We start from the raw sequence: 13,097 nt of genomic DNA, 5'->3' as shown, positions 1-13,097 counted from the left end.
TACTCAGAAAGATCTGATGCAGTAGATTCACAGTGAGCTGGAATAATTTTGCTTTCACTGTTATCATTTAAGGTGGCTCTCACTTATTTTCCTTCTTCCGGTTTGCTTTCATTCCTGTAGTGGATGTTTCATTTTTCCTGTCTTTCCAATATTACAAGGAAGAGGTTGGCAGCTTGGTCACCTTTGGGTATAACCGTGAGAAAAACAGTTCTTATGATGTTGGAGTTCTTGATAATTACAGCTAGCTTAATCTTAGATTACATCATTATAATATTGTTCCTATATATTTGTTCCATATTCTTCCTATGAGAAATGCAACAAAATATTAATAGCTTCATCCTGTTGTGGTGTTACCCACATTAAACTAGGAAAGGGTGGCAGGCAGAGAAGGAGATTCACAAGGATGATGAGGTACTTAGTTTGGATTTAGTGGACAGTAGAACTACAGTAGCTGTGAAGCAGCTGTTTAGACAAATGAGCTGTCTAGAATTTTACATATAAATTATGTACCTTGCTTTACAAAATAGATTATACTTCTGGAAACATTCAGTGATCCTCTGGTGTGATACGATGTTAATATTGTTGCCCCAGAGTAGCCACTCCAATCCCTATGATCTGCTGCACCTGCATTTCTAGTGTTCCTACTCGGCAGAAGTACTGAAAAATGGAACAGCTCTTTTGTACTCAAAAATATAACTGGCAAAACATGCAGGCAGTGGTAACTCAGTGACATTTTCTGTTAAGGCATGTAACAATAGAACTATTTTTCAGGTGCTGAACTAAATTTAGGAAAAAAAAAACAACAACAACAAAAAAAAAATGTCTGTTGAAATCTCCATTGAACCTGTTCAGAATGCTGCAGCAGGAAAAACAAAGAAAGAGCAGGCTGTTGCTTTCAGATGAAGTCAATGTACACTGTACTGGCTTCTACAGTAGCTACCCTCTTTGACTTCTGTTAAACTTTGGATCAGGACCCTTGGTTGAAGGGTTCAAGCAGTTGAAACACTACTTTAGCTATAGAGAATGCCTGTTGAGATATATAGCAAATACACTGTTTGCTCTCCTTTGTAAGTACTGCCAAGGTACCTTGGGCTGACTGGCTCAAATGTTCATTGTCTCTCTGAGCTTTTGCCACACAGAGCTGGAATGGATCCTGAAGTATGTTTCTAACTATTATTCTCCTCACATAACCATATGAAGAAGATAAAGAATCTGAAATTGCTGCTGAGCCCCCAGCTACTTAACTGCAGGCAAAGAATCCCCATTTTTTATATTTTCCCCACAACAGTGAAGCTCCCAACAGGAGAGGTAACTGCAGTTCAGAATTTTCCTTTTCCCACTACCATTAAAGATCCTAGCTTTCACAAAGTTCTCATTTCCAAATGAACGAGCATCAGTCAACACCTATATCAGTTCCTTAAAAGGGGATTTGAATGGAGAAAAAGATGAAACCACTCACACCATCACTCAAATTAAGTCACCTGTTTCTGCCTGGGGAAAACAGACCATCAGCTGTAGACCTGCAGTACTCTATCAGCCTGACCTTTGCTTGCTTTTAATGTTCCCATGGCTGCTGGCTGCTCACTGAAGGCACCTTGCCCATTAAAACAGGATCTTTTTGCTTAAAGAAGGGACAAAGGGACCACTACCCCTGGGCAGTGATTAATTATTACGGATTTATGCATCCACATAAGGAAATGCCTAAGAAGGGCCACTCAGGATGTAAAAGCTTACTTTGGGTATCAGAGGAGAATACTCCTTCAGTGTACTCAACAGTGGTAATGCCGTATTGCTAGCTTAACTAAATCACTGTATAGCCTTAGTCAGAAATCAAACTGACTTAAAAAATTGTGGGGAAACTGACAGATGCTACTTTTAAGGTCCAAATATCTACTAGGGAAATGAAATTTATAATTCACACTGTGCCCAGTAATTACAAAAGGCAGTTGGACATTGTAGAAACTGAAATCTATTGCTCATACAGGATAGACAGACTGCTTAAAATTATTGGTTAAATTCTCTTAAGAGTTTTAAGAGGGAGGTATAATAGCTAATAGTCTTCGTATAAATATACTGATACTGATCCAGAACTGACTTTGCACTGTGAGGATTTTCAAAATCTCCTGGGAAATTATCTGCCCAGTACCTGACCAACAGGTGCTCAAATATTCAGAGCCACTGGAGGCAATGTTCTGTTGATGAGCAACCAATGTTTATCTTCAGGGTCTAATAAAACAATGAGAAGGCAGAGGATGTCAGACATCATCTGCACTAGTGCTACTTCCATTATCCTGTTAAAATATAAACGGAAATATGGATACTGACTACCAGGAAAGGAAAGGAAAAATAGATTTTAAATTATTGAAAAGTCAGGAACACAGAATTATATAATCCAAAATTTCTGTGGAAGAGCATTATTCTTCTCTTCTGGTGTCAAAAGGCAGAGTTATTTTTCTTCCTAAACAGAAACACTCTGCTATGAGTCACCTTAGTCCCAAACTGAGTTGGATTAATTGGAGAATATACATTATTAATCTTTTTCTTAACATTTACCAAGAGTAGTTGGAAAAGATTAGATAGTAAATGCCACACAAATTACTAGACCTTGTGTAGAAGAAATACTTTCCTCAACCTAGGGATGTTTACTTCAAAAGTAGGAACCCTGAATTGGTTTTTACTGTTCTGCTTGCAGTATTAACAAGTCAGATCAGATTCATAGATGTCTTAGTCATATTGAATCTTTTCCTGTGGGATATGTATGAATTCCCTCACTAAAAAACAAAAACAACCAAAAACCAACCTGAAGTTAATTTACCCCATCCTTTACACTAATCAGAACATTTCTTATAAGCATAGGATTCAGGATTTAGTAAAGCTTTCAATTGGCAGCTTAGCTCTCAGGAAAAGGAAAACCCCAGGAGAAATACTGGAGAACTAGATTAGCAAATGGCCTTTTTTAGTTCTAGAATATGGATCTGGAACAGGTGGAGGTGAAACAAAATGTTGGAGAGACAGCCAATGTCCAACAGAAGGTGGCTAACAGGGTATCAAGCTGAGTGGTCACAGACTTAGTAATATTCTTTCACCATGACAAAGTCATGGTATTTAACATACTTGCCACTGGTAAATTATTTAATGAAAAAGGTAATAAAATTAATCAGGTAACTGATTTTCACAACAGCCAAGATAAAGAAAACTATCTGAGCAAAGGAGTTATTTACTTCTCCCGCTATGAATACTGCTGGACTGTCTCAAACTCCCTCAAAGCAAGAAATAAGGAAAATCCCTTTATCTCTTTGATTAAAGATCACAGTTGTAAGTTGGTATTACCTTGCCTATGCATGTGAAATCAGGTAAGAGAAAATCATATTCAATGCATCTCACTGTTTTAAGAATAAATTTAAAATGTAGCACCAGTTTACTCCATCCAAACTATGTAATCAACACTTCTTTCACTGACGTTTTGCAGTGGCAAAAAAATATTTCTTCTCTCGTAACTTTGCAGTGTTTAATCCTGATATCAGTGTGTTTATGAATTTCCCAATCAGTTAGTCTGTAAGTCACCTGGAAGATGACATCCACCATGCTCACATTTATGTTCTTTCTCTTGTAGTTTACTGGAGATTGAGCTTCTCAGAGTGCTGAAGATTGACTGCTGGGAGTAACCCAAAAATAAGGGAGCATCAGGCAGTGTATTTGTTGCCATAATGAGATTGAGACTTCCTTCCTGGTAAGTGGACAGCTGAATGAGTCAGACATTTATCAAAATAAGAGGGAGAAGTGGAGGTGCCTGGAGGAAAGAATTATTTATTATGGATAGCAGTTGGTGTGACATGGTTATGAATCATGAAGAAAGCAGTTACTTTAGAAAGAGCTGAAAGAAAACTTTGCAACACTTCAGAACTGCCAGGGGACAGGTGACTGCACTGAGTCTGAGAAATATGGTTACTATGATTTCCAATAACTGGTCAAAAGTGATTCCTACCTCCAGAGTTCTTACCCCAAAAGGAGGCCAAAGTTACAGATTCTTCTACATAGGAAAGATTTCTACCACATAGAATTATAATTTTTTTAAGTGTGTAAGGGATTTGATCACCTCTTTTATTTAGAGAATTAAATTTACCTTACTTTTCTGTGGCTGAAATTTAGATTGCAATCTTTGGTAATTTCTCAAGGAACTATAGTACTTACCCTAATGACTAAGGTAGTGTCTGTGTCAAAGGTAACAAATGAAGTAACAAAGCATGTTCTGTTGTTGTACGTTGGAACCATGCACCGGCATTACCTTCTGTTGAGAAGACTGAAGAACTTTTTTAATGCTCTTATGCTACCATTGTACAAAAGGGGGAAAAGGCAAGGAGGAATTTTATACAAGTATTCTAATTTTTTACTTTGAATTCTTAGGTAAAACAAGTAATTTGGTTTACCTGAAAAACATAGTAGAAATAAATACATTAAGAGATAGACAATAGACGTTTAAGACAAATAGGCCTCAGCTTGTGTTTTGAAACTAGTTCATTGAAGGAAAGTCAGTGAGAAAAAAATAGCAAGGAAAACTGTCAGACATGACTAACAATAGAAGTGAGAGATGAGCTAGGTTCTTCTAGGAACACAGATGGTAAAGGGATATATTTCAATTAACAACATTAGATATAGCCAAATGCTTAAACAGTATATTATAATTTTATGTTAATAATAATAGAAGAGCTTTCCTCTGAAACACCATTCAGTTAGCACTGAACTGATGTTCATGAGGAGGTTCCCACTGCAGATATCCTGAGATCTTGGAGAATTTGGATAAAAGGTTGGTAAGTTAGGCAGGATTTTTTTTCCATTGGACTTACCAAAAAATAAAGACACTTTAAGTCAAGAATAAGCTTCAAGCCCTGTTAAATTCCTTTCATTTGTATTTCGTAAGTAATATCATTGTATGTATTCAGTTATGAATACATTGTGAATTACAGAGATTTTATTATTCTTTTGTTTACATGTTATGCTATGTAAGTAGGATTGTAAGTGATGTTCTTTCCAGTTTATCATTGGTGATAATCTCATTTCTCTGAGGATATTCATCGAAGAATCTTGGTTCCCAGCTTCTGTCTCTTGGTCAGTGCTTGCATTCCCTCTGTATAACCTTTACAAAACTCTGTATAAATTCTGTAAAATTTTTTTCTTCATACTCTTCACATTCTTTGCATTTTGCTGATTTTGTAGAATTCAACTGAAAAACAAAATGCAATAGTAAAGCAGGATAGTGATTTACTTGTTCTGATAAAAAACTAACCCTTGTTTGTCTTGTTTTTTGTGATTAACCCCAATGTAGTCAGTGGCTACAGAAAGCATTGCTGGAGGCTTCCAGGGTCCTTATGGTCTATGCAGCTCCTGGCTTGCTTTCTGAGTGGGATCAGTTTTCAAAGGTACAGCAGTTCAGTGAGAGATGCAGGTGGCTGTCCCTTTGAAAATGAGGATACTTTTCTGTATGTGTCTGAGCATACCTGACTTTAGATACTGAAGTTACAAACTGTTATTTATACATATACGTTCAAACACCCTGACATATGTATGCACGCACAGTCAAAAGTATTTGCTTTGATGGGAATCTTGGAAGTGTTTTTCTAAAAAATACTAAATTCTGCTTTTTTGTTTTAAGTGTAGCTTTTTCATTGTTATATGTATAGGTTACTGGATCCCATTTGCTTTCATCTGTACCATCCCCCCTTTTGTAGGACAAAAGAGGTATTTCTGCTACTGAAGAAATACTTTTGATTTGCCTTTTTTCTACAGACTGTTTGTGTTACTTACCTTATTTTCTAAGCTTGCATTTCCATTTTTCCATATGTTCAATACATCCTGTGTTTTACTACATTTTTTTATAAGACATTCTTGAAGAATCACTTTTGTCTCTAAGAAAAAGCATCTCATTACAGGTTCTTGGCATTCTTTCTGAAAAAAAAAAAAGAAATTGTAATAGTGTTATGATTAAAAAGGAGTAAGTGAAATATAATTTACAATGAAGTGGCTGATTTTTATTTACTGGATATCTTTTCTTGCTATTCAAATACTTTTAAATATCTGCAAAGATTGGCTGTGAGAGCTATCAAGATAAAAGCCAGCCAATTTGCTAAGATGAGGTCAAACATAGTGTCTTGGTGAAGAACATAGAAAAATAATTAATTAGGATGGAAATTTGGGATATAATTAAACATAGTGGAATAAAACTATTCTTAGGAGTTCTAGCACTTTGTCATTCAGAGATTTGAATTCAGAATCGATAGGGGAGAAGAGAAAGTAAATATTACCTGTGTCCCACATATTAAAGAAAAAGAAACAGTGGTACTGTTTCTCCATCAACTCAACAATAAAGCCAAGAATAAGCCCTGGGTTGTCTGATTTTCATATCAGACTGTCCCACATTAAGAAAGTCTTCCTAACACTACCAGGTATTAAATCAGCCATTACAGCGGATTAACCTCTCTAGCCCAGTTCAGTTCAGAGATGTGGATGTGCATGGTTTGTGACCTTTTTTCCTGTCATGTACAGGGCTGACTGTACAGACACATTAGCCTCTCTGCTTTCTCGGGCTTGCCAGGTCCACTGAATACATCAACATTGCTGTATTCTGCGTGTGCACTGAGACTTTTCTGCACTGAGGTAGTCAGTTCATCATTTCTAGAAAATCTTTCATTAACTCTTTATGCACAGGATTAATGTGTTGCCTGTGTTTGGCACAGTCCTTGCATGAATATTGATGTTGTCAGGAAAGCAATGTCTCAGAAGCAGGCTACTAACACAGCAATGAATCCAGCCAGTTCTACCAGGGTTGTGCCAAAGGTGACTGCTAGGAGTGGGGTATTGTCTGGATTCATTTTCTTGGTGGGATGCATGTGTCCCATGGAGTGCAGACTGAGCTCTGCAGCAACAGATTTTGGAAAAGTCTCTTCAGGAATGAATTTTTGGAAACTGCATTTAAGATGATCATATTTTACATAGGTTTCCATTATTTTATTAAGAATTATATTGAAAAATTAACATAATTTAGCCTTTGCAGGAAAAAATGACAATTTGCAACTGTTAGAAATCTGAATCCTTGAGAGTACCTAGGTATTTGCAGCTAAGCTAAACAATGGCAAAAGCAGAGAAATGCACTGGGAGATGCTGACAGTTACTCTCCATATTCTGCTTCTCCAGTATTTTAGTCTCTTAAATAGTGCATGGTGTTAAATAATTGGAAGTATTTTCTTTGTCGCTTTTCCCTCCCTCAAATTATAAATGAATACCAATGTTATTTTAGCAATGTTTACTTTGAGATTGTTTTGGATTTTCCCTTTTAATTGATTAATTTTGATAGCAGGTTAACTAACAGAACTGTTCCTTCCAAGGCAATTTATTTGATTTCTGAAACTTTTCTCAAATTAGACCAGAAAGTTGCTAATAAAGAAATAAAGCTACCATATTAGACCAGTTGTGGTCAAATTTTCAATTTACTTACATCCTCATCTGTATTTGCAGTATATAAACTGACATCAATGTCCTAAAAAGGAAACAAGAGTTAGAATTATGAACATTAACAGTTGTAGAGATAATAAAGCTAACTCTGCAAGACATGGATTAGCTCAAAGTTCAAAGGCCCAATCCATCCATCTACTGGGAGCCAGCAAGTCAGGGGATCTTGAAGTCACCTAGTAACCTGCAGGATGGGCTTCACTGTGAGGAGGACTCATGAGAATCAAGTCCCACGTTACTTTCTCCAAAGGAGCTAACTCCCAAGCTCACTGCCCCTTTTCTTAGGAAAGGTGAGAAAGAAAATAATATTTAATTATATTTATATAATTTTATATGTATTACATAGATATTATATATATATGTAACTACTATCCATAATAAATCTATAATATTATATATTATAAACATATTTAATTGGTCAAATCCAATTCCCTTTAACCTTCTATTCCTTTGCTTCCACCCCTGAAACAGCATCGTACAAACACCATCCCTTTTCCTGCTCCCTGCCACTGACACTTCTTAGCTGAGTACAGTGCTAAATATTCAATTATGTCTGCTCCTATGATTATATGGAATGCTACCTTTTTTTATGAACTTACTTTGGATGTCTTGATCTGCTCCAAATCTTTCAGAACTTCTGCCCACTTGCAATGACCTGCTGCTGTCTTTACTACATAAGCACTACAACAGAAGAAAACCAGTGACCATTAGGCTAAACAGTAGGTATCCACAACATTTATGCTGAAAAAACAGTCAGAGATTATTAAGACAGCATAGATACATTGTTTATATGTATATATACATATGATAAATGTGTGGGGCGAGTATATTTGACAAATCATAAAATCATATAGCTGCATCAAAATTGTATCTCAGAGTCACACACTGTATAAACAGTCAATGTGGTTTTAAAAAAGGCCAGTTTTATAGGAGGTAATGCACTACTTCAACTATTTAATGTAAAATACCTACAATTCTTTTAAAGTATACAAAACAATAGCAAATTTCAAAGGGATTAGGGCCAACATGCATTCTTGACCAGGGTGAGCCCAGTCAAAGACAGAATAAAGTAAGGGACTGTGGCCTATGAAGCAGTGGGGGACTGTGCATCATGTCAGGAGAGGATCCACTCTCTAAAGCGACTGGAGGCAAGTAACAGCTGTAATAGTAAAAATAAATAAATAATTTGTATTTACTGTCTAATTAACATTGACTTTGCAGTTACCATAGGAAGAAGATGATTAGTCCCATCTCATTCTTTAACAGGCAAAAGAAATGGCTGTTCAGAAGAAGATACAGCTGGTATTGCAGACAAATAGTTTTCTGGTGTGTTTTCTGAAAGACACAAGCAAGACGATAGCTTGTCACAAGATTCACAGATTGTGCCTGTTAATGCAGTGACAATATTAAAGAACTTTTGTTTTGTTTTCCATCCTGGAGATCTTTCCCCTGGCTACCCAAATTCTATGAATTACCTACAACTATAACATTACCTATAATATTATGGTTGCATATATACGAAACTCTGCATTGAATATATCAAATGCTCATTATGTGTATAGATCTTAGATATAATATTTAGATATAGTGTATATTTATACTTCATTACATAGTGTATGCACATCTAATACTGGGAAGTGATTAATTTAAGAATTCTGTCAGTGGAGTCTGGCAACTGGAAATACAAAGGAGGTGTGGGCTGTGCATTGACCATCAGCAAACATTTCACTGTGCACAGCCTGGGAACCTTTGTTCCAAAGTCACAAGCCATTCGATTTAAGCTGATGCAGTTCCTTGACAGAGCTGGGTTAATTATCTGCAACTGTGCTTTTGATCCAAGGTTTTATTTCTTATCATACATGCAACACTTGTATATGAACTGAGTCAAGCGATGTTTCTTTAGCAGTGGTTTATTTACATAGTAACTTGCAAGCGAATATTTAAAAATATTCACATCATAAAACAAGAGCTAGCACTGAGCAGTGGTAGAAATATCGAAATGGAGGTCAATCCATACATTGTCAGGCTTGCAGCTAACTTGCTAAAAGCCACTTTATTAAATCATCTACTGGCAAAGCCACACTCAAAGAGTGACGCTTACATGTGTCACAGGGCACTTCTGACAAGTATTTGTAACAAATATTTGTTACTCTCTTAAATAGAAACCATTTTAAATACATTGCAGTTATTTTGTTTCCAAAACCCACAGATACAGCTGAAATAGCGTAATAACCTAATCACTACATAAATTTCCACACTCAATAATGAAAAGTAGTGCCAGGCCTTTTTATCACCTATGTGACTCCAAAACCTGTTAAATAAATGGATGATAAATAGATAATCTAAATTACAGTAAGACTAGAGAAAGTAATATCTTATCCATCTTCTGAATTATTTCAGTATGGAGCCTGCTGTGTTATTGTTACCCAAAGTATGTCTAAAACCAAGGCTCAACCTGTTACTGTTACCACAACCAACGGGAATTGCAAATATGTGAGTATTAAAACCAAAATATTAAGTATATATAAATATACATACAAGAATGTAATGGCAAAGAAATATTAACTGTTTGGCTATGGTCAAGAAAAGCTAAGTCATTTTGTTACAGCATGACAGAAAGGCTGTAACCTTTCAACAGTTAATATTGTTTGTTCTGAAATTTGTCATGTTTTAGTTACTTTTGGTTGGGTTGGTTTGGTTTGTTTTAAATCTACAAACTAACTGTTTAGATTTGATTTACCAATCCTTAAAAAGTGCCCTATTTTGGGTTTTGGCTTTTTTTAAAAAAAAAAAAAAATAATTAATTGAAGTTCAAAAGTAGCCTTATGGGATAACTCAAAGTACATTTAAAGAAATTTAAAATCTGATTTGTTGGCTGCAGCTGAAGAGATCATGTTTTAATCCCATGTTTAAATTTTTGAAAATATGTTTTAACAAAATAATTTTAAATTTATTAGAAACATTTTACAATAAGTAAATACTTTAATCATTTTCCAAGCCAGTTTTTATTAAATGAGATGAAGTGATTACAAGTGAAAATATGAAAGACTTACATTAGGTCCATAGAACTTACCAGCTTTGTGTATTATGGGGCCTTAAAAAGCTGATTAGAGAGGGAGTTCCAGTCCAAATGCATTGTCAAATTTATGCTGTAGAACAAAGTGTTCAAGGTGAGGAAAATAATACATTATAGTACCTAATTAATAATGGGCCAGGGTTATCATTAGTTTGTCATTTGTTTCCTTTTTAAAATAATTGTTCACTGTGATGACAATGGAACACTCTGTTCTTAAATGATTAATGTAGTCTTGATCTTTAGTTTTCTTAAATGTGGTAGGTATATATATTTTATTGTCATGAAATAATCATTGCTAATTTAAAATAAAAGCTTAGTTTTTAGAAGTAATAAAGAACTTGTACTGATTGTAAAATATATAAAAAAATATACTACAGGCATAGTCTAAAGGGTATTCCATTTGTTTCTAGAGAAAGAGGTTCTTAACGTCCAGTAGATAACCTGACACACTCCTTTCAACAATTCAACACCATTTTCTACTTGAATTTCTTAATTATTTCATACAAACTATTATTCAACAACATAAGGAATGTTAGCTCACTTACATGCTTTGACAAATTTTTCTCCTGCCTTGACACATTGTTGTAATGTAAAAATTTTCTTTGACTGTGTCAGTTTTTCATTTCTTACTCTGTTTGATCATTAACCAATTCATTTCTGTCTTTATTGTGTTTCTGATACTTACCCTTGCTTTATGGAAGCTTGAACTTTGGACAAGGGAGCAGCTCATATTTAAATACATAAATATTTTTATCTGTAGCTTGTGTCCCGATAACCTGCAACTCTAGGTTAAGGATTAAAGCCTTTATAAGTGAATATATGTTATTCCAAAAGGCAACTGAGAATTCTTATATATGCAATAATCTGTTTGGAAAAGGAATGCTGTTTTTTTATAATTAAGTTAAAATGAAACATTTTAAGAGCAGTTACCACTGAGTTAAATATAAGCCACGGTCATACTGTTTTCTCTTTAAATGCATAAACAAATGACATAACTTTTCTTTAACAAGCAGAAGCAGTTGCTGATTTTGCTGTTCTGGCTGTCATGGAAACTATTATCTGAGTTAGTCAGAAGAAAATATTCATAGCTCTTTACAATATTTAAGTTACATGTGAAGCAAAGTACTGAAAGCTAAAATTACATGCCTTTGCCTATATACCATATATCTAAATTTCTTTATTAAGATTTCCTTATAAATTTCTCAGTATATCCTTAAGATATTATATTTGTAACTAAAAATGTTTAATTCCTGTGCAAGTTGGAGTTATCTACAAAAGTCCACTATTTTTTATTGCTTATTTTGAACTGTATTTTCGGTCTTAAAGAATTTAGATCCTGAATCAACATGTCCTTGACCACCTCTTGTTTATGTGTGCATATACTTTTGATACTGTTATTCAATCTAAAATAGCTCTTTCTGTCATTGGGGCCCCTCTTTGGTAAGTAAGTAGACAGCAGTTTTTTCTCAGCCTCTATTTTGCTAAACGATTGTCTTCACAGTAACAGGTATGGTGCTATGTTTTGGATTTGTGACCAAAACAGTGTTGATGATAACTCACCGATATTTTAGCTATTGCTGAACAGTGCTTGCAAGGCTTCTCTTTTTCTCACTCTGCTCTCCCCTACCACCCCCAGCAATTGGGCTGGGGGTGCACAAGAGCTTCAGAGGCAACATAGCCAGGACAGCTGACCCAAACTGAGCAGAGAGATACCTCATACCATTTAACACCATACTCAGCGGTAAAAGGAGGGGGGAGTTTTTCAAAAGTAACCATTGCTTGGAGAGTGGCTGAGCATCAGTCTGCTGGTGGGAGTTGGTGAGTGATTGCTTTTGCTTTAATTGTTTGGGGTTTTTTTCCCTTTTTTTCTTTACTTATTAATCTGTCTTTATCTCAACCCCTGATTTTTTCTTACTTTGCCACTTCCCGTTCTCTCTCCTGTCTGGCTGGAGGGGGGACTGAGCAAGTGACTGGGTAGCAGCTTAGGTGCCAGCCAGGGTCAACCCACTACAACTGTACAGTGCAATCTCTTGAAGACACTTGCCTTTATTTCTGTGATCTTCCTAGCAATCCTCATCTGCTTCATTGTTCTTGAAAACAAGTGACCAGAAGCATCGAATATACTAAGATCTCATGAAGGATTTAGAAACTGGTGCTATTATTTTCACCTTCCATGGGAAACAGGGAACTGGCTACTGCCAGTGTTTTCTTTGTGACTGTATCACACCTGTGTTTCATACTTCAATAGTAACTTCCCCTGACAGAACTTTATGTCCAGTTCTTTCAGAATCCTGGAATGTCTGAAGAATCTTTCACTGTTTGCAAACACCCCTGCCCTCCCCGCCCACAACAAAAAGAATACAAAAACAACCAAAAAAACCAACCAACCAAAATAAAAAAAAACACCCAAAATTTAACCTGCTTAACTTTTGGTTACTCTCAATTTTCCCCTAACTTCTTGACCTCCAGCACAGAGCTTTTTTTTTTTTTTTTTTTTTATTATACCTTTTCCGATTTT

At 35.5% G+C, this 13,097-nt stretch overlaps 1 protein-coding gene across 1 annotated transcript in view; it reads right to left on the bottom strand.

Annotated features, from left to right (window-relative positions):
* Nucleotides 1-5,107: 5,107 nt before the first annotated feature.
* The window catches only part of IL15 (interleukin 15), a 31,493-nt gene continuing 23,503 nt past the window's right edge, over nt 5,108-13,097 (bottom strand). The window contains 5 exon segments of the mRNA XM_010169273.2: nt 5,108-5,221; nt 5,803-5,943; nt 7,490-7,531; nt 8,103-8,184; nt 8,729-8,838. Of these exon segments, the coding sequence (XP_010167575.2) occupies nt 5,108-5,221; nt 5,803-5,943; nt 7,490-7,531; nt 8,103-8,184; nt 8,729-8,838 (489 nt within the window).

Source organism: Antrostomus carolinensis, unplaced genomic scaffold (assembly GCF_000700745.2).
Source record: "Antrostomus carolinensis isolate BGI_N321 unplaced genomic scaffold, ASM70074v2 scaffold3056, whole genome shotgun sequence".
In the NCBI taxonomy this organism is placed as follows: Eukaryota; Metazoa; Chordata; class Aves; order Caprimulgiformes; family Caprimulgidae; genus Antrostomus; species Antrostomus carolinensis.
The sequence above is the reverse complement of the archived record's forward strand: the minus strand, read 5'-3'. Positions and strand labels throughout refer to the sequence as shown.